Source organism: Sminthopsis crassicaudata, chromosome 1 (assembly GCF_048593235.1).
Source record: "Sminthopsis crassicaudata isolate SCR6 chromosome 1, ASM4859323v1, whole genome shotgun sequence".
NCBI lineage: Eukaryota > Metazoa > Chordata > Mammalia > Dasyuromorphia > Dasyuridae > Sminthopsis > Sminthopsis crassicaudata.
This window is the reverse complement of record NC_133617.1, coordinates 509,372,179-509,398,864: the sequence shown is the minus strand read 5'-3', so window position 1 is coordinate 509,398,864 and position 26,686 is coordinate 509,372,179. Positions and strand designations below refer to the sequence as shown.

The 26,686-nt window shown below is 38.4% G+C and overlaps 3 protein-coding genes across 5 annotated transcripts in view; 1 reads left to right on the top strand and 2 right to left on the bottom strand.

Moving 5' to 3' along the window:
• The window catches only part of TOP3A (DNA topoisomerase III alpha), a 43,848-nt gene extending 29,585 nt beyond the window's left edge, over positions 1 to 14,263 (bottom strand). The window contains exons 1-9 of the mRNA XM_074297666.1: positions 13,782 to 14,263; positions 9,694 to 9,753; positions 7,931 to 8,004; positions 5,035 to 5,110; positions 4,169 to 4,277; positions 2,123 to 2,266; positions 1,733 to 1,903; positions 1,370 to 1,470; positions 213 to 287 (exon numbers count right to left, since the gene is read on the bottom strand). Coding sequence (XP_074153767.1) covers positions 213 to 287; positions 1,370 to 1,470; positions 1,733 to 1,903; positions 2,123 to 2,266; positions 4,169 to 4,277; positions 5,035 to 5,110; positions 7,931 to 8,004; positions 9,694 to 9,753; positions 13,782 to 13,970 — 999 coding nt within the window. The 5' untranslated portion in view covers positions 13,971 to 14,263. The remainder of the gene's footprint in view (positions 1 to 212; positions 288 to 1,369; positions 1,471 to 1,732; positions 1,904 to 2,122; positions 2,267 to 4,168; positions 4,278 to 5,034; positions 5,111 to 7,930; positions 8,005 to 9,693; positions 9,754 to 13,781) is intronic.
• A 534-nt stretch (positions 14,264 to 14,797) lies between these two features.
• On the top strand, positions 14,798 to 24,547 carry SMCR8 (SMCR8-C9orf72 complex subunit). Its single transcript, XM_074297790.1, has 2 exons — positions 14,798 to 17,828; positions 19,222 to 24,547. Exons 1-2 carry the CDS (start codon positions 15,457 to 15,459, stop codon positions 19,673 to 19,675), a joined length of 2,826 nt encoding a protein of 941 aa, XP_074153891.1. The 5' UTR covers positions 14,798 to 15,456; the 3' UTR covers positions 19,676 to 24,547.
• SHMT1 (serine hydroxymethyltransferase 1) overlaps positions 24,465 to 26,686 on the bottom strand; it is a 50,168-nt gene continuing 47,946 nt past the window's right edge. For all 3 annotated transcript variants that reach the window (XM_074298299.1, XM_074298382.1, XM_074298214.1), the window contains exon 12: positions 24,465 to 25,661. In XM_074298299.1, the coding sequence (XP_074154400.1) occupies positions 25,489 to 25,661 (173 nt within the window). In that variant the 3' untranslated portion in view covers positions 24,465 to 25,488. The remainder of the gene's footprint in view (positions 25,662 to 26,686) is intronic.

Below are 26,686 nucleotides of genomic sequence, written 5' to 3'. Positions count from 1 at the left end.
TCTAAAGCAGAACTATATTAAAAGATCCTGTCAATATCAAGTGATGCTTACTTAACTCTCGCATAAGTAGTGATACTTTAATCAACCTTCTAACCCTACAAAAAGACAACAAAATACCACTTTTTAGTAACCTAAGAAACCGAAAAGTTAACCTAAGAAACCGAAAGTTAACATTTTAAAAACTAGCTAATACCATTTAAGATTCCACATACCACTGTATCCAAAGGCTGGGGTCTCCATCTGCTCTTAGGCTTAGATGAAACTTCTACTACTGTGGCTACTGGATCCTGAAAAGTCAAAAGAATGAAAAGCAAATTAATCTTATATTAGTGTTCTGATGATGAAGAAGGATCCTCTCCTTTCCATCTGCTTCCTTGAATCAAGAGCCTGGTTATCCAAGAGTGTAGACAGTTATGAAGTTCAACTTATATGTTATGTTTACTTTATTTGCATCTAATTTTACTCCTACAACACTTCTGGGAATAAAAATACCTTGAGGAAAACATATCCAACATCAGCTATTTTTCTTCACATTTCATCAAAGTAAAAACAGGGGAACAAATGTCAATTAAATTCAATTCAGTGATTTTGTTAAAATGTTTCTTATGTGCAAGGCTCTGTGACTATAACCTGACTGAGCTCATACATTGTTTAGTGGAACTGGGCATAGTGCCTAATACAATAGGTATGTTGGCATACCACCAAAGAATAGAGTACATATCTCAAATTAAGATTCTTATCATTTTCAAAAGTGTTTTCTCTGGTATGGTGGATTTGGAGTCTGAAGGTGTGAATTTTGGTCCTAGACTTAAGTCTTGTCACCCACCAACTGTGTGATTGGACCATTCATTGCATTTTTCTAGTTCTCCCTTTGCTCTTTTGTGAAATGAAGTATGAACCAAATGATCTCTAAGGTCTCTTCTGGGTACCCACTCCGACTCTATGATTCTATAACCACTGATCTAAGCACCACTGTGTGGTCTTTGACATGTCCTACTTCAGGAAGGTGAGTTTCAGTTGTAACTTCTAGCATCTGCTCCCACATCCTGACAATCTTAAACCTCTAATTTAGAGCCTGGTAGCTAAAGGAAGAGTTTGTGGGAACAAAAACAGGACTTTCCTCTCCTCACTTCTTCTAGAGTTGTTTCCATGCAGTTCCAGTTCCCTTAGTTCACAAAACTCTCAGAAGGGATTTCCTGATCTGCAGGACTAAAAAAAAGGAGATCCTTGATGCTCAGAGCTGGAAGAAAATGTAACAGTATCAAATAGTAAGAATTGTATAAAATATTCGGTCATATCAGAGGAAACAATTATGAAAATGCTCAATGTGTTATTCTTGAATCATGGAGATTTTAAAAGGACTTCCTACCTCCATGCACATCTGATAAAGGACAAGACAAGCTGTATGATTAAAGAGACGATGTCTTTTCCAGCTGAAATCCACAACCCCATCTTCATGCTCATGAGTCACTTCATTAGGACAACAGGGAAGAAAGGGAGAAACAAAAGTGAAAACTGTTATAATTAAATGGATAGAAAGCAAAACTAAATTAAAGCGAGTGACAGAACTGTGACTTAGAAAATCTAAAAGCTTTCCTGACACTGGGAAATGGCATCCAAGACTAGCTGAACATAATAAGGGCAGGTATATGATGATCATAAGGCTTGTTGAAATAATTTCCCTACCTGGATCACGCACATTCCAACCCCTATACTGAAATTACTCCTTTACCTTTAATCTTGTGGAAAGTCTCTGGCACAAAAGCTTGGATGGCTTTGAACCTTTCTACCACAAATCCCAATGTTGGGAACTGACAGCTCCCATAACTGATCAGCTGCTCTGCCAATACCTCTGGAAAGATTTTCTGAAGTCTTAAGGTCTGGAACCTTGTGAAGGCAGCACCTAGAAAGACAAGGAGTAAAAGAAAGGAGAAAATATAATGAATGTTAAGATACAGGTCAGTGGCACATTTCATTTTCTTGCTAAGCTTAGTTTTGATTCCTCAACCAAAGGCATATTTCAATATCCCCCAGATGGCCAAATCCTGACAACAAAAGAGGGGCACATGGATCTCAGATGGGAAAAATAAAAAGAATCTGTTAAAAAAGAGATGCTTCTCACCTATCCTCAGGTCTAATTCCTGTCTTACATCCACAGCATCACTCACTCTCTGATCTGGCTCAGTCAGGTTCTGACAGGCTGTCCTGACAGCATTAGCAGTGATTTCAGAGAAGCGGGCTCTAAATACTCGGAGATTTGGTTTCACTGTCAAAAAAGAAAAGAACAGATAACAGATTCAAATCCCTTTTCTTATAAGTAAGATTTTCTCAAAAGACTAAATTAAAACTAGTTTAAGAGTTTAAAGTGTATCCAACTGAATCTGCTTTAACATTTTATTTCATTTAATAAACTTTATGGAACAACTCATCAAGAATTACTGTCTTTCATGTTAGCTCTGACTCTCATGGAATTTATGGAGGAAAAAAATTGAGTTGATTGTTTCTTCTAAATTGGAGTTGTTACAACAAAGACAACACAAAAAGGCTACCAGACTATGTTCACAGGGAAAATGTTTAATAACAGATAATGTCTGTAAGATACAAGGAAAGTTTTTGTAATCCTAAAGATGGAAAATAATGGATAACATTGGCCAATCATTGCTCAGTTATTTTCAGGGAACATATTTTGCATTTAGGATTTTGTGGAGGAGTATCTGTAGTGAAAACACAAAATGTATTAATTTTTAAAAGTAAGCTTAAAAAAATAATTGTTGTAGCAACTCTTTTTTACTGACAAGGAACTAGAAATTGAGTAGGTTATGGTATACGAATGTAATGAAATATTATTGTTCCACAAGAAATAATGAGCAGGCTGATTTCACAAAAGTCTGGAAAGGCTTATATGAATTGAGGCTGAGTGAAATGAGTAGAGCCAGGAAAACAATGTACACAGTCACAGTAAAATTATGTGATGATCAACTATGACACTTAGCTTTTCTCAGCAACATAGTGATCTAAGACAATTCCCAAAGACTTAGATAGAAAATGCCATCTTCATTTAAAGAGAAAATTGTGGAAACTGAATGCATATTGAAGCATACTAGTTCATGTTGTTACCTTTTTTTTTTTTTTTTTTGTGGTTTTCCCCTTTTGTTCTGATTTTTCTTTCACAATATGACAAATGTGAAAATATGTTTAAAATGATCATACATGTCTAACCTATATCAGATTGCTTGCTATTTTGGGGAGGGTATAGGAAAAGGAGGGAAGAAAAAAATGGAACTCAAAATCCTACATAAACAAATGTTGAAAACTATCTTTACATGTAATTGGAAAAATAAAATGTTACTGAAATTAAAAACAATAACTATGAATTGTTATACATGAAAAAAAAAATTAAATTGAATATGTTAGAAACAAAGAAACCCTGGACTGAAAGGACCTATCTTTGGGGTCAGTATTAACCAAGATGCACCTGGTAAATCTTATTACTGAAATACAATTGTCCTAGTCCTCAAAGAGCTTGATATAAAAAAGACAATAACCTGCTAATTAAATAAACTTTAGAAATTTTTTACTGAAGTGAAAAGACATGCACAGAAGGTCCCTGCTCTAATGGAGGTTACTGTGATGACCACATTAGCACCCGGGATACCTTAGAATCAGCCGGAGTTAGGATAAGCAAAAGTCTTTATTCTTGGACTTCAGTGGCAAAAATGAAGGGGAGGGAAGCAGAATCTCTGCAACCTCATCTCCCTGTTTCTTACCCAGAGTTAGACAGGCTAGTCTCCCTGCACCTCCTAGTCCCTCCCATAATTCTCTGTATACACCAAATGATTGGGCCAGCACAGGATTGTGGGAAGGGCCATTTTCCAAGCATATTCTTATAGAGTATTGTCCAATCGGTAATTAGCCTCAAGTGCTCCATTGTCAGACCTCAGTGCATTGACTCAAGAGTCTTGTTTCAGCCCTTTATAAGTTACTATTTACTGTGATAAGGGATGACTTCCTTCCAGAAAACAAATAAAGAATAACATACAAAAAACATTTCTAAACTATACAAGATGATGAGTATAGCGTAAGAACTGAGAAAAGGTCAGGGGCTCATTGATAGCATTTGAGAACTGTATATTAAATTTTTAAATATTATACAGAGGTTATTATTTACCAGCTTTGCACACATGGATAATTTCAAACCCAATGTTCTCTCCTTCTCGATCACAATCAGTCCAGATCAATAAAGACTGGCATTGTTTGACCTCTTTCTCCAATGTTTTCTGAAATATGAATTTGGAAAAGAAAAGTGCTGATAAGCACAACCCATAAAACAAATTATTAAGCCAGTAAATGAAACTGTCATCACACAAAGCAATAAGTGCAATAACTAAGCAATGGATTATGAGCACAACAATATAACTAAGTATACCAAGTCAAATCAAGTCAAATAGCTCTTATTAAACATCTACTATATACCAGACATTGTGCTAAGTACTGGGGATGCAAAGTAAAGCAAATATCAATCCCTGTCCTCAAGGACTTCATAGTCTAACAGTAGGATACCATAAGAAAACAAAAATGTACAGAATAAATTAGAAATAACCTCAGAGGAAAGACACTAACATTTAGGGCAAAGGCTTCTTGCAAAATTTTCAGATAAGTCTTGAAGAAAGCCAGGACAGCCAGAAGGTGCTGGTGAAGAGGGAAAGCATTCCAGGCAAGGGAATAAAGCAGTAATATACTCAAGATTTCAGAGATAAATTGATTTGTGTGAAAAGAAACATACATTCTATTAAGAGGGTGGGTTCAGTTTGGGGAGGAGAATGCAGAAATGCACATGCAGAAATGATTGTTATATAACCAAAAGGTATTAGTAACTTAATTTGTTGAAAATGTATTTATTAAAATTTTATTTTGATTAAAATTCTATTCTATTAAAAAGACAGAATACTAGATTCTTAGTCCCTAAAATTCATAACTGCCACTGCTCAATAAATATTTAAGGTCCTGCTTGATGAACTCAAAAGCTCTTCCTACCTTGATATCTACAAAGTTCTCTGGGCAGTATTTTTCAATTTGAGCTTCAAAGAGTACAAGAGGGTTGCAGCTCTGCCTAGAGCACAAACAAAGATAGAAAAATAAATCAGTGGAGCAGAAAGATAAACACAATTTAGAATCAATCCATGAAACAGTATAGTCTTCAATTAATTCAAGAATACAAATTACTGGGAAAGGAAATTTGTCATTAAATAAAAACTGCTAAGAAGCTGTCAAGCAGTTTGGCATAAAATTCAATTAGGCTAAAAACTGAAACCACAGGCCACAATAAATTCCAAATGAATCATCCCTCTAGATATTTTTTAAAAAAAATCATATCATAAACTGATCAGAAGAAATGAGGTCTGACCTTTTCAAAAAGTGGACAGAAGAAAAGTTCTTAACCAGCAATGATATAGAATTACTTATGATAAAACAGATAATTTCAATTCTATAAAATGTAAAGATTGTATGAATTTTTAAAATGCATACACATTCTACTGGGCTTATATCCCAAAGAGATCTTAAAGGAGGGAAAGGGACCCATATGTGCAAAAATGTTTGTGGCAGCTCTTTTTATAGAAGAAAGGCAAGAAACTGGCAAGAAACTAGAAAATGAGTGGAAGTCCATCAGTTGGAAAGTAGCTGAATAAATCATGGTATATGAATGTTATGGAACATTGTTGTTCTGTAAGAAACAACTTTCAGAGAGGCTTGGAGAGGCCTACATGAATTGATGCTAACTGAAATGAGCCAGATTAATATACACAGCAACAAGATTATGCAATGATCAATTCTGATGGATGTGGCTCTCTTCAACAATGAAATGATTTAAGCCAGTTCCAACTGTTCAGTAATAAAGAGAGCCATCTACACCCAGAGAGAGGACTGTGGAAACTGAATGTGGTTCACAACATAGCATTTTCACTCTTTTTATTGTTGTTTGCTTACATTTTATTTTGCTTCTCTTGATTTACTTATTTATTTATTACTGGGTTTGATTTGATTTTTCTTGTATGGCATGATAATTGTATAAATATGCATGCATATATTGGATTTAACATATATTTCTAACATGTTTATCATGTATTCGATTACTTGCCATCTAGGGGTAGGTATAGAGGAAGGGGGGAAAATTGGAATACAAGGTTTTGTAAGGGTTAATGTTGAAGACTTGTCCATGCATGTTTTGAAAAATAAAAAGCAAAGTAAAGTGAATAGAAAGTCAGCCTTAGAACCAAGAAGACCTGAATTCAAGTGCCACCTCTGACACATAATAGTTGTGTAAATATGGGCAAGTCACTTGACTTTTTAGTTCTCTAGGCTTCTCAAACTTTTTACACTCAACTCCTTTTTACCCAAGAATTTTTCTTTACATGACACTAAGTATATAGGTATATAAAAGAGGTATACAAATCAAACATTTGCAGATGATAAATCATAAATTTTATGACTTCCACATTCAGTTTTGCAACCCTATGGGATCACAATCCACAGGATAAGAAGCTCTGTTCTAGGTAATTCTCTAAGACTCTAAGGCAGGGGTTCTCAAACTACGGTGCAGATGCCACCTGCTGAGGACGTTTATTGTCCAGCTGGGTTTATGGCAAATGGGCTGAGGGGCGGAGACTGAGTGTGAGCTTTTGTTTTTACTATAGTCTGGCCCTCCAACAGTCTGGGGGACAGTGAACTGGCCCCCTGTTTAAAAGTTTGAGGACAACTGCTCTAAGATATCAATCTAAACTTGTTGAGAGAACTCCCTCATCTAAGAGCACTAAGATATTAAGTGATTTGCTAACAGTCAAAAGACATTCGGAGGCTAGATTTGAATCCAGGTGTTCCTGGCTTCAAAGCTCATTCTAATAGTACTTGTGGGAACTGGCTTGTATTCATAATCACATTTGCCCCAGAATCACACTGCTTTGAGTATCAATTGATATTTCTTCTGACTAGGCTTGTTCTAAATTTATGGAATAAACTTATATTCTAAATTGTAATAAAGTAGGTTTTCTTGCCACAATATCATCAGTCTTTATTTATGGACCTTTTGAAGACAAAATTTTTATTAGATCCTTAAATAATCCTGTCCCATGGAATTGGCAACATTAGCTAGCTAACACTACAGTGGAGATAAATTTATGTGAGTCACTCATTAATACTCATGGTCAGCTGGAAGGTCTAATATAACTAAGGCAGAAAGGTGGGAGGAAAAAAGTCCATAATTAAGAAAATACTCACTAAAAGGTATAGTCACAGAGAAGGGCTCCCATGTATAAAAATCAATCTTCATTTTAAGTCCATATTTTAAAAATTGTTTCAATTCAATAAAGTTCTTTGGATTTTAAAAAAAAAAATCCAAATGATTTGTGTTTTCTGCTTTTTAGAAACCCTTTAACTCCCAAACAGAATCAGAAGTTCTGCAAAAAAACAGGAGCTTTAGCTCAATTCAAGGGAATAAAATGATTTGGAAACTATACACTATAAAAATTACCATTCCAAACAACTTTAGACTAAAACAGTAAATAAGGTACTTTAAGTCTTTCTCTTGCATTAGAGTGAACATATATATATATAGACACACACACACATATAAACATGTGGCAGGAATGCCATGTGAGACATGCATCAATAGCTTTTTTAGAACATATATTTAAGGAAGTAAGTAAACAAAATTCTTGAAACCCTCTATGTAACATATATAATAAATGTGATTTCCCTTGTAGTTTATGGGCAGTCTCTAGAATTTAGTGTTCCAAAACTCAAAAAACTAAAGATAACTCTAAGTATCTGATAAAGGTTTATACTCATTTGATCCTTTAGAATTTCTGCTATGTTGTACAACTCTCTGCAAAGTAAAAATACGCATTTCCCTCTTCCCACCAGGGAAAGTACTGACCATTTTCTAAACGGCATCTGGAAATCATGAGCGAGCAAATGTCCAGAAACAGAAGTCATTACCATGGTGACATTCTGTGGGGGAGATAGGGAAGAGAAAAAATAATGACTTTTTTTAAATTTAAAAAATTGTAAATTCATTTTTATTGTTAGGTCCAAATTCTCTTCCTTTTACCCCTCCTGAGAAAGCAAGAAAAATAAGTTACAATCACATATAATCAAGAAAAATAAATTCCCATATTGGCCATGTCCAAAATAAAAAAAGAAAGAAAAGAAAACTATATGCCTCATTCTGCATTTTGAGTCCATCAGTTCCCTGAGGTGAAAAGGGTATTAAAACATGAGGCTTATAGATTTATGGTTGAGCATGTTGATTAGAGGTCCTAAGTTTTTCAAAGTTGTTCTCTGGGTTCTATCAATTATATTTTGTAATTACAGATAAAGTACTCTATTAAATTAAATGATCTACTAAAATAAATCTTTTTCTGAATACTTTTCAGTGAATACTAGTAAAAACACCGCTCTGGTCACCACATGCAAACTAACTTTCCCCATTACTTAGGAATTCTTCCAAGTAACACACATATTCAAAAATAGCTCAAGCATCATATTTCCCCTCCCCCCACCTTTATTAAAGCTTTTTGTTTTTCAAAAGATATGTGTGGACAATTCTTTAACATTAGCCCTTGCAAAATCTTGTGTTCCAATTTTTCCCTCCCTTTCCTCATCCCCTACCCTAGATGGCAAGTAGCCCAATGTATGTTAAACATGGTAGAAATATATATTAAATCCAATATAAGCATCATCTTTTATATGAAGCCTTTTTTAATCCCTACAATTGCTAGCATACATTCTTCCTAACTACCTCATATTACTTTGCATTTATTTATACTTATTAACTTCATATTTATGCTATACAAACGCTAGTATGTTGAAATATAGAAAGCAGCATAACTACCAAAAGGGGAAAAAAAAAAAGATTTATTGGACAGTACGAAGTATTGTGAATAGTGTGCAGGGCCTGAAGTTAGAAAGAACTGAATTCAAAACTGTCCTCAAGACATTTACTAGTTGTATGAGCCTCTGCTTCAGTTTCTCACCTATAAAAATGGGAAGAATAACAGCCCCTAACTTGTATAAGTAATTCTGAAGATTAAATGAGATAATTGTAAAATGCTTATCACAGTGCCTAGCATATAGGTAAGTGCTATGTAATATTATTCTTATGTGATAACAATACTATTTTTATTATCTATCTGTAGAAAAAAAATGTTCATAACAGCTCTATTTATCATAGGAAGAAGCTTAGGAACAACATGGCTGAAACGACTGAAAAATTAACAAATTGTGTTATATGAACATAAAATGATTGCATTACAAGAAATGACATATGAAGACTACAAAGAAATATTGGAAAATATATGAAGTTAAAAAGTAAGATTAGAATATATCAGTTACAAATCCTAATGGGGCAGCTAGATGGTGTAGTGGGCAGTGGTAGAGTACCAACCTTGGAGTCAGGAGGACCTGAGTTTAAATGTGACCTCAGACACTTAGTACTTACTAGCTATGTGATCAAAAAACCCCCCAAAACAAACAAATGTAATACTTAACTAACAAAATTTGAAAAGAAGCAAAAACAATGTATGATTTTGTTAAGGTGATATATGTGTTTCTTAAAACAAATTGTGAAAAAGGAAATTTATGATATAATTGTGGTACATTTAAAATTTTTTGTTTGTGATAAAGTATTTTGGCACCTACCTGGCCATATAGTTGATAGTCAAACTCATAGATCTTATTGAATCTGGACAATCCTTCTCTCTATTTAAAAGAAAGAAAAATGAGAAAAACAAAACAAGACAAAGCAAAACCTATGGATTCAATAATTTTTCTACATAATAAGCAATAATAATAAATAAACCACCTGCAAATGAAAAGCAGACCAGAATTTTAAAACATTGTTAATTCTGACAGACTCTCAAAATAAGGCAGTTAAGTGTTCTTTCCTTCCCTTACCAGTCCTACTCCCCCTTTCCTATTTTTTAATTTAAGATTAGATTTAAGATCCATTATCATCCCTCAACTCCTTTATAAAACATTATCATTTCTTTCTTCTAAAAGCAATAACAAATGACTATTTTGTAGAAAGAACACTGTCCTAGGAGTCAAGAGAAATAGACTTAATATACCTCTGCCAGTAATTAACTATGGGAATTTATAAGTGACATCATTTAGTTGGAGTAATGATATCTAACATTCCTCAGCATTCTAAGGCTCTATAAATGGAGGGCCTGAAAAGGAGTAGGATCAGAGGATCATAAATTTAGATGACAGAAATAGACTTCTTTCAGAGGAGGAAAATAAGGTCTAGAGAAAGGAAATGACTTGCTTATATTCACAGATGAAGAAAGTAGGAGAAGCAGAATTTGAATATAGGTTCTATGGGGTAGTTAAGAAGCTGGGCCCTGGCATTGAAAGGACCTGACTTTAAATCTGCTGCCCCTGGGCAAGTCACTTAATCCTGATTACTTCACAAAAACAAACAAAAAGAAAATTATATATCCTATGTTTTTGCCTTAACTCTAGATAAAAAGTAGAAAATGAAACAGAGATACAACAATTATAAACTGTCTCCAAATCTATGAAGCATGGTGAATTTTTGTTGGAAGGGGCCAAAAAAAAAAAAAAAAAAAAAAGGCTAATAGAAAAATCCCATAAATTTGTAGACATTTTTGGAAGTTTCCAGGCAGGAAATATAGGCCAGTCAACTAACAGATTAACAAAAATGTAATTGTGGAATCTGTTACAAAAACACATGCTACACTAGGTTCTATGGATGCAAGAACAAGTTTCATCATAACAAAACCCTACTGAAGTCTTCCTTTAGTTCAATTAAAAAGATGTTTATCAAGAGCTTACTATGTACAAGGCACATTGCTTATTAGTCATAGAAACTTGGTTTTTCCCGGACCCTGGTTCTCAGGTGACTCTCCTCAGCTAACTGATCTTCTTTCCCATGTCTACTCTGCTCACTTCACAGCCATTTCCAGTCTCCTCTCTAACATCTTACTCAGTGACCTTTTCTTTACTCCTATTCTGGAAGTTATCAATCTTCCAGGCCCCAGGATCACTCTCCCTCCATTCTCACCACAATCCAGTCCCTCTATCTGCCATGATTCCATGATACTTGCCATCACCTTTGCTATGCCTACACTTTCCACTTTTTAAGGTCTTTTATTTTATACTGTCCTTGATCTGTGAATCTCTTGTCCCACAGCTGCTCATCCCTCTTAAAATCCTAAACTGGAATTATTGCTTTTACTTGCTGGATTATCAATGCTGCTAGATGGAGTCAGACAACCACTACAGATTTGTTATTGAATTTCAAATGGACCCTCACTACAGCATTAAACAATCCTTTTAATTTCCATCAAAATGTTCCCAATCATTATTCAAATCTCCTCTTTCCTAACCATTAGTTCTCCTTCCCTCTCAGCAGAGGCCCTTGAGTCATATTTCCCAGAAAAAATTTGAGGATATTCATCCAAAAAACTGAGGCTGCCAATCCTATCAATCACACCTTTTAAATCATCTCAGCATAATCCCCTCAACTCTCTTCATGTATTTGAGTTTGAGAATAAAGATGGCCCCTCCTCCATAAACAAACTTTGCTCATACCATTCCTGTTCTCTTCCCTAAGAAATTGCTCCTTTCATTATGCCATCTCTCCTTATTTTTCAATTCTTTCTGATGCCTTTAAATATGTTCCCTGCCAACTTAAAAAAAAAAAATTACATCATCTTCTTCAAATTTCAATTCTACAGCTCTCTTTTCATAGTCTAATTATCCTTGGAGAGGTGATTATTTTTAAAAATATTTTTTGATAATTATATTTCAATATAATTTCCATTTTAATTCTAAAAAATTTTATTTATGCACTTAAAAATGTTCTGAGGAATTCTTATCAAAATGTCAAAGGGACCCAAGACACCAAAAAGGTAAAGAACCTTCAATCTTGAAAAAGCTGTCTATACTGACATTGATTTTCTCATTGCTCAACACTTCATAAATCCTTGCAATCTAAATTTCAACTCAACAAGATGTCAAATTCTAAGGATGCAAGCCAATGGTCTGAACCAGATTAAAATACAATTAAGAAATGTTTTTAAGAAATAAAAATACAAAATAATATTTGTTGTTCAATTATTGCGTTGTGTTTCTTTGTCATGGACCGCTATGGATACCACCCTTTTCTAGGGATTTTCTAGGCAAAGACATTGCAGTGGTTTTCCAGGTCTCCAGTAGGTTTAAGGTCACCTACCTAGTGTCGGAAGCTGGATTTGAACTAAAGTTTTCTTGACTCTAGGACTAGCTGCCTCAAAATGCAACATAGATTATTAACTTGTGGTTTTCCAAGTCAACATTTAGCCTGCAGGGATCACTATTTGAGTCTCAAGGACAGATCAAGTCTTCAAAAATGCTATGGTTTTCTTAGCTTCTCAACTTTTATGCTGTCTGCCATCCCTATTTCCTCTTTCTAGATCCTCTCTCTGAGTTTCTCTGGCACTCTTTTCTACAATTCTCTTGTCTAACCAAACTTTCTCAACTTTTAAGGCTTCTTTAAGACTCACCATCTGCAACCCCTTCCCAGGATTCCCTCCTCTCCATCTCTACACACTTTCTCTCAGACCCAACTACCATCTCTGCAAACAACTCCCCCTCTACTTATCCAGGCCTTCCCTTCCCCCAGAGCTCCATGCCTGACCTCCACCTGTCTAAAAGACCGCTCTAACTGAAGGCTCATAAACAGCTCAAACTCAGCAAGAACAAATCAGAACTTGCTCATTTTTCCCTGTAAACCTTAACTTCCCTATTTCTGAGATCCCCACCATTCTAACTGTTCACAACCTGGCAGTCAGTCCTCCCCAGCTCTCTGCTTTTATTCACTCCTCCTCTCCCTGCCCCCAACCCCTAATCATTTGTTAGGAAAGGAAATTCCCTATCCCAGGGAGACTTGCCCAAAGTCACGCAGCCCATTTAGAGGAAGAGAGAAGCTATTCACAGGGGCGAATGATCTCAATGGTTTGGAGAAAACTGGCTTCAAGCACTGAGTAAAGAGGAGGAGAATTAAGAAAATGTAATTTTTCAGTCGTTTCTGACTCTTAGAGCCTGCGTGGATTTTCTTGGCAAAGATCCTAGTGTGTTTTGCCATTTCCTTCTCCAGACGCCATTCACCCAGGCTAGTAAGTGCCTAAAGCCAGATTAGAACTTGGAATACCTTCCTAACCTCAGAGCAGACACCATCTATTGTGCCCCCTCCCTGCCCAGGAAGTAAGAAGAGAGGAATTCAAATCCCACCGGAGACCCTCACTAACTGCGCAATTATGGGCAAGTCATTCAGTCAGACTCAGTTTGTCCAGCTGGAAAATGGAGATCACAACCGCTCGGACTCCCAGGGCTGCTGGGAGGATCCCATGAGAATAGCTGTGCAGCAATTTGCACCCAGTAGGAGTAGCACATAAATGCCAATCTTTATGACAATTACTCCCATGGAACTCTGCCTTCATGCAAACCGGAAAGCAAAGTGTGTTTTCCATGCAAATCAATTGTTTCTTAGGTTGCACAGCGAGTAATGTGACAGCTCTAGGAGGAGAAAAGGAGAGGGAGTGCAGGACTTGGGATTCTGGGGTTCGAATCCTGCCTCAAACACTTTCTGCCGGAGTGATCCTGGGGGAGTTACGTAAGCTATTTGCCTCAGTCTCCCCCACTGTAAAATGAGCCCTTCCCTTCCAGGTTAGCTGTAAGACAGACGCTCCCAGAGGCCGGCCAGGACCGCCCCGGTCACTCACCCTCCTCATCCTGCTGCAGGAGAGAAGGTCCGCGATGCCTTTGGCCGCGTCATTCTTCTCCGCCACACAGAGGACTCGGCGGCAGCCTCGGAAAGCCGCCTCCATGGCGTCCTGAGACAAAGTGCGGCACTGCAGCCCCGACAGGCCCCGGACGGCGCGGAGGCCTACGCGGACGGCAAGAAAAATCATGCCGAGGCAACGGGCTCGCAACCTCGACCCCCGCGCATGATCCCGGCCCCGGTCCCGGGGTTCACTTGCAGCTTAACTCCGCTACAGCGCTCAGGTTTCCTGGTCCCACCACACCCAATCACCACCACGTCCACTCCCGATCTCCAAGGGGGGCGAATTAAAATAGCCAGGACAAGCCCCAACAACTCATCCTGACAAAGTGACGCGGGCGGACGCTCTCAGGCACAGACGTGGCCCCTAGAGGTCTCAGCAGCAGGTCCGAATGTTTCCCGCCCGGCAAAACTGCAGCCCAAGGCACTCAACTTCCCGTCGCTCTGGGTAACGGGAACTACAACTCCCAGGATGCCTTGGCTCTCGGTATGATGGCTTTTCTCGTGCACTGACCATTGGATGCCCGTCGCTCCAAGTATAGCGGACTACAACTCCCAGGATTCCGCGGCCCACAGTGTAGTTGTTTTACATTTCCACTAAACACCCAACTATCGGTTGCTCCCGGATTGGGGACTACAACTCCCAGGATGCTCTAGAATGTAGTTGCTTTGCGCCTGCCGTTCAGTTTCCAGGAGCTGTACCACAGCTCCCGAGACAATTTGTCCTGTAGCGAGGTTGCTTTTCACCGGCCATTAAGCTTCCTGTTTTTCGTGGTGGGTAGGCGACTACAACTCCCAGGAGGCCCGGGCGCAGGGGCGTAACAGTTTTCCACGATAGGCCTTTTCTCTCTTCCTTGGGATTTTCTGCCCATAGGAACACTTCCCAGTTGGTTCCCAGTCCTTTTTCCGTCCGGCCCATCTAACGTTTTATCACTTTCGTTTTCTCTTCTTCCTTTATCTTTCCATAATGCTTTTCCGTGAGAAGGTATACGTAGGTACTTCCGGTTCACGAAAGTGTTGCTCGTTGGGTCATGTGATCCTAAGATGGCGACCCCTCAGTAGCTGGCTGTCCACTGTGGCGTCCGAGAATACGGGACGGTTTCGTTCCTGCGAGTTTCGGTCGCGGGGACGGCTGCAAAGCTTCACTGGACTCCGTGGCCGCCCGCAGCCTCGGGCAGAGGAGCCCACTCGGGGAAGCGGCGGCATAGGTGGGTACGCCGGCGACCTTGCTTCTGATTTCTCGGGTCCAGCTTTGCCCGGCGAGGGGTGAGTTAGCTGCGGGCTGGAGGAGAGGAGGACAAGGCTTTACCTTCCTTGCTTTTAACCCCCCCAGGGACTGGAGCCAACCGACTGGCCCAGAACCCGGCCTCGGGGGACCCCGAGGCACGAGGGACTCGATTGGATGAGGATACCGAAGTCCCTGGAGGAACCAGATGTTGTGAGGAGCGGGGGGCGCGAACCCCGGGGCTGCCGCCAGGGAGCCTGCCGTGCTAGGGGAGCTCCCGAGAGCCCTCCCTGTCCCCGGAGCCCTCTGCTCATTAGTTCTCCTTGTGTTTTTGATTGACTTCTCAGTTTTCACTTCTCCTTCCTCATGCCCTTTTACCATAACTGGAAATATGATCAGCGCCCCTGATGTGGTGGCTTTTACCAAAGAGGAAGAATACGAGGAGGAACCTTACAATGAGCCGGCCCTGCCAGAGGAATACTCTGTACCCCTGTTCCCCTTTGCAAACCAGGGGGCGAACCCGTGGTCTAAGCTGTCAGGGGCCAAATTTTCTCGGGATTTTATTCTCATCTCCGAGTTCTCAGAGCAGGTGGGACCCCAGCCCTTGCTGACCATCCCTGATGATACCAAAGTTTTTGGCACTTTTGATCTTAACTACTTTTCCCTCCGGATCATGTCTGTGGATTACCAGGCCTCCTTTGTGGGGCATCCATCTGGCTGTGCCTATCCCAAGCTGAACTTTGTTGAAGACTCCAAGGTTGTACTGGGGGATTCAAAGGAAGGAGCTTTTGCTTATGTGCATCATCTCACCCTTTATGATCTGGAGGCCAGAGGTTTCGTTAGGCCATTTTGCATGGCCTATATTTCCACTGATGAACATAAAATCATGCAGCAGTTCCAAGAGCTCTCAGCTGAATTCTCCAAGGCTTCAGAGTGCTTGAAGAAAGGCAATAGAAAAGCTTTTGCAAATGAACTTGAAAAGAAATTGAAAGATCTGGATTACACTAGGACAGTGCTTCACACTGAAACAGAGATCCAGAAAAAAGCCAGTGACAAATGGTTTTACTCCTCTCAGGCCATTGAAAAGGCTAACGAGTTGGCCAGTGTGGAAAAATCTATTATTGAACACCAAGACCTATTAAAGCAAATCAGATCTTATCCTCAACGAAAACTGAAGGCATCTGATTGCTATCCATGTGAGCCAGAATGTGCCCAGGATCAATCAGCTGACCAGGCATCCTCTACCTCTAACCCTGATGAACCTACTGAAAGAAATCTTTATAGGCGGAGAACCTCATATACCCCCAAGCTCATCAAGGCAAAGTCTGCTAAATGTTTTGACAAAAAGCTGAAAACCTTGGAAGAACTTTGTGACACTGAATTCTTCACCCAGACCTTGGCTCAGTTGAATCACATTGAACGTATGTTTAGAGGAGATCTGTGTTATCTTTTGACCAGCCAGATTGACAGAGCCCTTTTGAAACAACAACGTATAACTAACTTCCTCTTTGAAGACTTGGTAACTTTAGATGATAAAATAGCAGAGAAACAAGAAAATATGCCAATGGAGTACAGTCAAGACAAGCTGCACTCCAGATCTTTGGATGATTGTCCAATTCCTAAAGTGTTAATTAATGTGGGATCTTTCAAGTCCAGTGTGGAGTCTGTACTTATCAAGATGGAACAGGAAGTTGGAGATGAATTCAAAGAGTCTGAGGTAACAGAAGCTAGCATTTATGATCATCCCGAGAACTTGGATTACCTTGATATGGATATGAAAGGAAGCATCAGTAGTGGGGAAAGCATTGAAGTTTTGGGCACTGAAAAGTCTACTTCTGTTTTATCTAAGTCAGACAGTCAGGCAAGCTTGACTGTCCCATTGAGCCCTCAGGTGGTCCGAAGCAAAGCAGTCAGCCGAAGGACTATCAGTGAAGACAGCATTGAGGTTCTTAGCACTTGTCCCTCAGAGGCCTTGATCCCTGATGACTTTAAGGCAAGTTACCCAAGTGCCATTAATGAGGAACCTTATGTGGAAGAGCCTTATGCAGATGATGATGAAGGAGCTATTCATTTTAGTGCAAGTGTCAGCCAACAGGATTTTGGTGAGACAGAGGGCAATTTAGAAAACACCTTAGCACAAACAGATTCTGCTTGTTGTATTGGAAAAGATAGTTCAAGTCTCCTCATACCAAATTCTGACCAAACACAAAAACACTGCGATGAAGATGGAGTGGTCAGCATCCCCCCACAGCGTTATAAGGAGAGGCAACAGGGATTTCACGTGGACTTCTCAGTGGATGATATCAACTCTTCTTGCCAGGAGAATACAACGGAAGGCCTTTCTCCTTATGACCTGGACCCAAGCTGTCTGAGAAGCAGCAGGGATCTCAATAAGATCAGCCTTAATGAATATGGAGATTCCACCAGCTACATTAGCAGTGCAGCATCTACCAGTTCAGATAGGACTCCTTCTCCTGCCCATCACATTGGCCTCTTCTCAGAGAGGCATAAAAAAAAGGCTGGGCAGAATGCCTTAAAATTCATTAGGCAGTACCCCTTTGCACACCCTGCAATTTATTCTCTGCTTAGTGGAAGGACTCTTATTGTGCTAGGGGAAGATGAAGCAATAGTGAAGAAGCTTGTAACAGCTCTCTCCATCTTTGTTCCCAACTATGGCAAGTATGCCAAACCTGTGAAATACTGGGTCTCTTCCCCTTTGCACATAATGGATTTTCAGAAGTGGAAACTTATTGGCTTACAGAGGTAAATGATTAGAGATACAACTTCTTAATAAGGTCGATAATGGGCACTAATTCATATAGTCTCTTAAGCAGGTCTCAAAACAGGAGATAAAATAGATTTCAGCCAACTGGGTGTGATTTGAAGGGACCTGGCAAAGCTCTTTCCCCAAATCCCACTCCTTCCTCCCTAATACCTTTCTCATCTGCTTGGCTGGTGCCTGAAATTCCTTTAATCAGGTGACCTAGCCTCCCATTCCATAGCTAACACAGAGAACATGTTTAACCCTGATGAGATAATTTTAAGTACTTAGGACACTGATTATATGCAACATTTTTAACTACCTGTTACAAATATTTCTGATGTGTTCATTACTGTTGGACTTCTGTTTGGGAATACTTTGTCAACAATTTACAGGATGAATTTGATTCAGACTTTTTAACTTTAACATCTCTCTTCTGCCTCCTCCCCCACTCAAATTAGTGAAGTTTGAGAATTACTGACATGACAAGCTTTAATATTAAAATATTCGTGTAAGACAGAAATGGAATGTAAAGTACACCTACTGCAGAGGTAGATGATAGTTTTTAGATTTTTCTCCATATTTTTTGTCTTACTTATTCAGACTTTTTAGGAAAAACTTGAAGGGTTTGAAAGAATTGGCTAAAGAAGGGAGGGTACCCATAAAAGAGGGCAATTGTCAAAAGAAAGGCAACTTGAAAATTTGCCAAAACTCCTAGAGAAAAAATGAATAGGCTCAGGTTATTGATTATCTTAACTTCAATTCACCTATTTACAAAATGGGGGCATTTGTCCCTGTCCTTTTACCTCACAAGTGATATTTTAAACAAGAATTGTTTTATCTTGGAAAATTATTCATGGGGGAGACTTTGAACTATAGAGACAGAGAAGAGATGGGGAGGGGGCAGAGTAAAAATGTGAAATGAAAGGGATGATGTTGTTAAGTATTTAAGAAGGTGAAGATGATCTTTGTGTTATCCAGTGCCTGGCATATGGTGGACTTTTGTTAAGTGTTCATTGAATTCAAAATGACATTGTAATCCTTGAATGCCATGATCCTAATTCTAGTTTTCCAATCATCCAAATAATGAAGATTTCTATGGGTAAGTGAATAAGGAAATTGAATATACTCAGGTGACCAGTAGCATAAAGAAATAAAGAGATCTCAAAGGTAGAAAACATTGTGAAAGGTTATTTTAGCCAATACTTGCTCCTTTAGTTTTGAGTGAACCTCTCTGTAAAGGTAAACTCTGGTTTCCAGAGAAACTTTCAAATCTGGAAGCCACTACAAAATCAAGAGATCATTGAAGATACCCAATTCATTTAATTTTCCTGATTTGTCTCCTTAGATTTTTGGGTCTCACTGTCCTTACTAATCTTTGCCTATCTATTTCAGAGTGGTTTCTCCAGCTGGTGTCAACATCCTCCATTCCCTGAACCGATACAGCCGTTACACTAGCATACTAGATTTGGACAACAAAACATTGCGGTGCCCACTGTACCGGGGCACATTAGTGCCCCGCCTGGCAGATCACAGAACCCAGATCAAACGGGGGAGCACCTACTACATGCATGTACAGAGCGTCCTGACCCAGCTATGCTCTAAGGCCTTTCTCTATGCTTTCTGTCATCACTTACACTTGCCCATCAATGAGAAGGAGACAGAGCAGTCTGTGGTAGGCCGACAGGTGAATTTCTTGAAGCTCCACCTGGGCCTAGTGAATGAGGATGTCAAAGTGGTGCAATATTTGGCTGAGCTGCTCAAGCTGCAATATATCCAAGAGCCTGTCAGGCCTAATCATTCGATGCTCAGGTTTGATTATGTTCCCAGCTTTTTGTACAAAATCTAGGCCTATTCCCAGCTGTTATAACAGAAACATATATGACTTTAGGGTAAGAGGGTGCAGTGAGGATGACTGAACATTTGCCTGAGCTTGACTTTCTATTTCTGCTACTCATTGGAAAAGAAAATTAGATGATGAAAAATGTTAGTAGCATCAGGACCTCTCCAGCTGGGGAAATGCAGATGTTTAAGAGGTTCCTGATACTCAGGAACCAAATGTGGGATATTTTCCACAGCAGAGCTTTCTCTGAAGATATTTAAGAGGGCAGTCAGCTACCATTAAGTTCTTTGTTGTGTCATTTGTTTTATGTGATCAGGCCCCCAAATTCTTCATTTTACAGCAATGGGGACAAGGGTCCATTAAAGCGAAAATATTCCTTGATATTTAAAAAAAACTTACTGTAAGCTACATCAAAACTACAAGGCAGCATAGAAAACTCAAAAAAGGAATCCAGCCAAACCTTCATCACATTGAGGGGCAAAATGACCAGGGAAACTAATTTAACTATGGCAAATAGAAACTTAATACATAATTTGTACATTAATGTCTTTTCATTAAGACCTCAGGTAATTGGAAGTGGCCCTGTAATTATCTGACATTCCTAGAGACTTGTATTCAAAGGAGGTATTTAAATGCAGTCCCAAGAAACTGATTGCTCCTTGATCCCTGAAATGGGGAGAGTGAAAGCACAGCAGCTGCCATTTTGAAAGCACCTACTGACTAGGCAGTTTGAGAAAATGCCCCCCTTGACTGATGATGAATGTATGTTAGAATCTTGTTATTTCTCATGCCCAGAGAGATCCATCTGTGCCTTGTCTGCCTGTTTCACTGTTCAGTCCTGGGGGGAGGGCTAGGAGGGGTATTCCCAAACAGACTTTTTGAGCTTAGGTATGCAAAGTGTCAGCAGTAGTAATTGGAAGACAGTGGTTTGAAGCATTCCAGGATAACCAAGAGCAAGATCAAGAACATGGAGTGGGTGGGGCCAAAAGTACCAGTTTGACCAGTACCATCAAGCTAGTAATGGGTAATTCACATGATTTTGTTGTACTGGCTTCTCTCTGATCAGGATTTAGTTCGTTTGCTGTCATGGCAAAGCTCTGGGGAAGTGTAAAAACTATGGATCAACACTGTCAACTCCAAATCCTTTTATCCATTAAGCCTTTACAACTTTACAAGCCTCTCAGAAAGTGTAATTTGCTAGCTGGACTACAGGTTTTGGTTCATTTCACTGTTTTGTGACTAGCAGTTTTCTTGTGTTCTAAAATTCCCTGAATTTTAGCCAGATGATGGTCTGGAGAGGATAGTGCCTATCTCTTGACCTGTTTTTGTTTTCATAGTGTGGCCTCCATCTCACAAAGGGTTTATAGGTGATTTTTTAAAGTTGGCAGGGAGTTGCATTTAATTCTCTGCCTCTATGTCATGATTAGATATTACTCTTGGTTTTTATCTTTACTTCCTCACACATATACACTCCCTCACACCTGCCACCAGAATGTGGAGATAAATGTTTTCTTGAAACCTTGAAATTTTTAGTGTTTTCAAAGAATACTATTTTTTCTTCCCAGCCATGAGATTTTGCTGTTTTTAATTTATTCCACAAAAACATGTGTTTGCAGATATGAAGCAATCTTGAATTCTGTACTGAATGTGATATTGCCATTGAGCCAGTATCAATGGAAGATTCTTAGGTGGTTTGTGTTTTCCTCTTGTTCAAGTTTGATGTCAGGACCCTAGTGTCCTAACTCAAAGGGTTTCTTTGAAGCTAAGCTTCATCCAGCTATTGCCCCTAGGGCAGCATGCTTTTCCTTTTCGATGAATTTTTCAATACCGTGACATTTGTGTTGTGCCCTCTCCCAAAGAAAGAGAATGACAAGAAGAGATTTGTTTTTTCTTTCTCATTCCCCCAGCTGTTCTATGTGAGAGCAGTGGGAAAGCCATCTCTTCTCCCTTTCCCTACTTCCAGTACAATGTTGCTTGTCAAATTGATAAACTTGGGGACTTTTTCATGATGGAGCAGCTTGGATATCTTCAGATTATTTCTCCTTCCCCCCCCCCCCCCCTTTCTTTCCCACTACATAGCAAAAAGCATAGGAGAAAGGTTCCTGGTGCCTTTGAAACATGAGACATAAATTTTGCTTATGACATAGACCTATATCAGAGAGTTTTGCCTCACATTTGTCAAATGTTGGTGTATCTTAGTTGGGTGGTCATATTGTGCTTTTGCATATCCACGAAACTGCTATTTCAACTGCAGATGCAGCTGCAGTTTCTCTTTAGAGAAAAAGAATGATGAAAGAGCTGCTGTTTCTATTTGAATTTTAAGCTTTCCACTTCAGGACTCCTTTGAAGCAAAAGGAAAATGTAACTGCTTCCATTTCTGATTTGTGGTACATTTGGCTTAAGTCACTATGGTGGTTTTTGAATAGAGCTCTTTGGGGGATAGGAGTGAAGAAAGGGGCTCCTTCCCAATCTTGACATTAATGGCATCAGAAGGTGTAACCAAAATTGTGGACAGTAAGATAGGAAAAACCATTATAATAGAACAGACTTTTTTTCTACAGTAATCGGAGTGTAGCTTATGACTCTAAAAGCCTCTTTAAAAAAAACTTAACAAAAGTTATCATTAAGAAGGGTAAACTTAAGTGTTGTGGCTATATTCCAATTGGAAAATAACTTTAGGGAATATGAATTCCAAAAATATTATTCAGTAAAATTATTTCTTAAACAGGTTTTGAAAAATTATCAGGGGTTTGGTAATAAATATTTAACACACCCACAAAGTGGAATTTAGCTTAAATGCATTCTATGGCAAGGCCTGTTAACACTTTTTCCATTTCAGAAAGTTGAATCTAATAGACAGCTTTTTTTTTTTTTTTTAATTGGGGGAGGGGAACGGAGGGATATGAGTTATAAATGCTAAAAAAACTTCAGGTTTTTTTTTTTTTTTGTAATCAATACAATAAATATCATAGAAAACATTCAAAAAGAAAACTCAAATTTAAGTAATTAATCACGTCCCAGAATCTAGGTAACAGTCTCACTTTTTAATCAAGATTCATTTTTAGGTAACAGATTTTTTTTTTTTTTTTTTTTTTTTTTTTTTTTTTTTTGGAGATTTTAGTCTAGTTTCAGTATTTTCTTTTTTTATACTACCCTTTTTTGGAGAAAACGACTAAGGCGAGAATTAGGTGATAGAAACCTGATCATCGGACTTGTTAAGGATTTATTCGTATATGTTTTAAAATCCTTTTTAGGAAATTAAAACAAAAAGCCTGTATAAAGCCATATTAATCTCCTATTTCCTGCTTTATTGCTTCCCCTAACCAAATACTCCCCTTCTTAAGTTGGATAGTTTTGTTTTTACATAAATGTTACCTGGAAAAATTGGGTGCACCTATTTCTCAATTTTAAGATTTATTACGGTCTTCAGTCAACCCGGCTGGAAATTATCTTTTTTCAAAGAATACTTTTAATTTTCCAAGATCTTTATTTGGAATGTCATACAGCATAATTAAAACCTACGTGAATAACCTGATCTCATTTTAAGATTCTAGAGGGGGCCATCAGTTTTTAATCTGCTTGCCAGGGCTGCTAAGGTTTAATGAAGTGTCTCTAAGCAAAAATGATTGCTTGCTTTTAAATAGTCTGGTTTTTTGTCAATACCAAGAGCATGTATCCTCCCAACAGATCCTCAGTGTTGCATGTCAGTCATAGTCTGTAGTGTTACCTTTGTGATATTTGTCAGTGCAACAACTGGACACATCTTCTCAGACTAATAGAATTCATCAGGGCAGCCATTTGGAAGAATGTCAACAAAAAGTTGTTTTTCTCAAGTTCGCCTCCCTAAAAGTTCAGAAAGGATGTGTTGATTTATATTTTAAGTTGAACTCGTTTTCTGGCTTTTCCCCAATACTGTGCTTTGTGTTAAGAAATAAAAAAATTCATTTGGTAAAAAGAGGGAGGCAACAGGGTTTTCTCTGCTCCTAAGGTGGAATGTAATGCAGTTGAAAATTCCAACATCTTGAGCTGCCTCTGCTTTTAGAAGCTTGTGGTCTTGACTCAATGAGCACTTATGTTCTGTTATACTTCTGGGAAGGAAGGCAGGATAGTTCAAAAAAGTTAAAAGGTCAAAGTTCATAGGTTAGGAAAAGACCTGAGGCCAAGTTGCCTGCAACTGTTGGGCTCTGGTCAGTAGCTTGTTCTTTACTCAAGTAGAAGAAATGAACTTTTCCTAAGCAGCAGTGCAAATTGTCAATTCACGTTCTATAAATATGTTCATCACTTTAAGGAGCAGGGAGTGATTTACTGTATGCGTGTGTGCACTTTAGACCATTGTACAAAATTCATTACTGATGCCAGAACCCAGATGGAAGCAAAAATGGGAAAACTGGTGAATCAGTCACCCACAGGGATGATTCTAAAGTACCTATTTCCATTAAATGTGATGAGTCAAAACCAGCAGTGATGGGCTGATTTATGTGAGGAGGCAGAGCTACAGGGTACAACCTCACCCTCTGACAATTCAAACACTGGAGTTTGGTATACTAATTGGGTTGAGATAAATATTGCCTTTCAGGTAGGAACATGGGCTGTGATGAATTCTCACTTATTTTAAAGGAAAACTATTTTACTATTGCATGTTCACTTGTTTGTATTTGTGTGTGTACAGATCATTGTATAAGCGATAGTTTAAACAAGTGCCCAATGGAAGTAGTATTCTTGGCATGTCTGTAATATCATTTTAGGTGTAGCTGCACAAGTATGAGTTAATGCCAAATGAATAGTATAAGAAATGTACTGTAAAAAATTAATTTATTTGAGTTCAAATATTTTTGAAATATAAATTTGGTTGTATTTTTAAAGCTATAATTCTTGTCACATTCTGTGGTTAATTTTATTGTGCTTATTAAAAATGGTCATTACTGTTTTGCACTCAGCTGTTGGAAAAAGTTTCATTGGAAGGCACCAGTTTAAGATGTCTTGATTGTAGGGAATAGACCAATATGTCACACTGGAATATAAAGCGATTACTGCAAGTAATCGGCAAATCATCTGTGATCTGTTCTTCTAGAAATAAAGGTCACACTTGCCACTTTACTCTCCAAAGTTCGAGGATTAAAGCATTCATAAGGTGCTTTGAGCTCTTTCTTCATAATGGTGTACCAGACACAAACTTGTCAGGCTTGTAATAATATACTTAATTGAAGCTTCAGAATAATTTCCTCTCTAAAATGTACATGATTCAATTCTTCTGACATTCTGCTAAACAACATGATACTGAGATTGAGTAACTTTTACAAGCTATTAACATGGGTGTTTTCCTAGCTGCTGCAACAAAGTTATGAACAAGCCAACTGAGTACTGCAGGGAAGGTTAAGTAAAATTATTTAAGTAATATTTTTACATTATAGCACTGTTCATTTGAATGAAGGCCGAATGGCCATAGAAAACGCTAATTTTTATACAAAAATTAATAAGTGTGACTCAAAATAAATTCACTAATTAGTAAAGTATCCCCTAAATGACTAATAATGGGAATTATGGTTTATACACCATCCTTTGGAATTCCTCAGTGACTGCCAAATGGTAATTTTTTTAAAATGCAGAGATGTTTAAAAAGCTCATTAAAAAAGATCCCCTCCCACCCCCAAAAACCCCTCTCCTTCCACTCTCTTTATATAGTATACATCCCACTCCCCATTATACATTGTCCTACTTTCCTTAAAAGGAGGCTTTTGGCACTTGGGTAGCCATCAGGCTAAATATTTCCAATCTGGCTCTAAAATTCAAGAGACTGCTGACATCATCCAAGTTTCATTTTAAAAATCAGGGATTCCAGGCAGAGGAAAACCAGCTGCAAAGCTCTCCACTTTGTCTCTGAGGGCCTTGATAAGATCTTGATACTTCACATCCCCCGAAAGTTTCTCCATGAATTCTTTCATGGTGACCTGGGGCCCAAGATCTTTCTGAATCTGCAGAGTCAGTTCTATTCCTGCAAAACAACATCATAATAATGAAGCTACTCTGCTTACCAAGAAGCTGAAGACAATTTTACATTATATATTGTATACAATTATATATTATGTATTACAATGCAGTTAACTGTGGTACAAAACACATAAATCCAGATGATAATAATACTCTCCAAAACAAAAATAGATTCAGAAATAAGATGGCCTTTGTTCACAAATCAAGTTGATGCAGGCCCAGCTAACAACTTCACTAAGTGATCAGAAGAACCTGCTTTTTATTTTAACATTTAGCAGATGACGACTAATTCCCATAACGTAAGTCTTGCAAGTCACAGAAAGATCTTATCATTTAGTCTCTCTTCACTTTCTGAAGAAACAGAAGAAAAAAAAAAAAGTTTCCTGAGGCCATACAAAGTACCAGAACCAGGAGTGGAACCAAAGTCAAATCCAGTAATCATCTCAATAGGAGTCAGTCATTCTACTTAATTTAAAAAGTATTTAATGAGGGACCTACTGACTTCATCCGTCACTTGAATCAGTGAGGAATTTTTACATATCAAAACTAAGTTTCCTTTCTTAACAACTTGAACTTGGTGAACCAAAACATCAAAAGGGAGAGTAAGGACAGTGATCTTTTGGACAAGAGAGTCCAATTTGGGATCCGAGGACCTAGATTCAAGCTTTGCCACTGACTACCCAGAGGGAAGCCATTGGGTTCCAGTTTCTTAATCTATAAGATGAGGGGAAGGGACCACACTAGACCTTAAAGCAGGCTGACTGAGATGAAGACATTTATATACTTAATGAAGACAAGTAAGTGATTTCTACTATTTCTTGCAGCCTTGGCAACAATAGCTCAGTCTCAACTGCTGGATCAAAAGATCTATCAGAAATCTGCTTATTCTGAAACTCCAGTTTATAGGAGGGATTGACAAATTTTGTATTTTAAACCCATGGGCCAGCCTGTCTTGGGGCTTTTAAGGAAAAGAAAAAAAGCAATGTATTCCTGTATCTTAAGTCTGGACCCATTTAAGACAAAGGATAT

What these genes read in the sequence shown, in the direction of transcription:
- SMCR8 (XM_074297790.1), top strand. Translation starts at nt 15,457, where the DNA reads ATGATCAGCGCCCCTGATGTGGTGGCTTTTACCAAAGAGGAAGAATAC. An exon ending in AAACTTATTGGCTTACAGAG is followed by an intron (nt 17,829 to 19,221) that starts GTAAATGATTAG and finishes TATCTATTTCAG; the next exon opens with AGTGGTTTCTCCAGCTGGTG.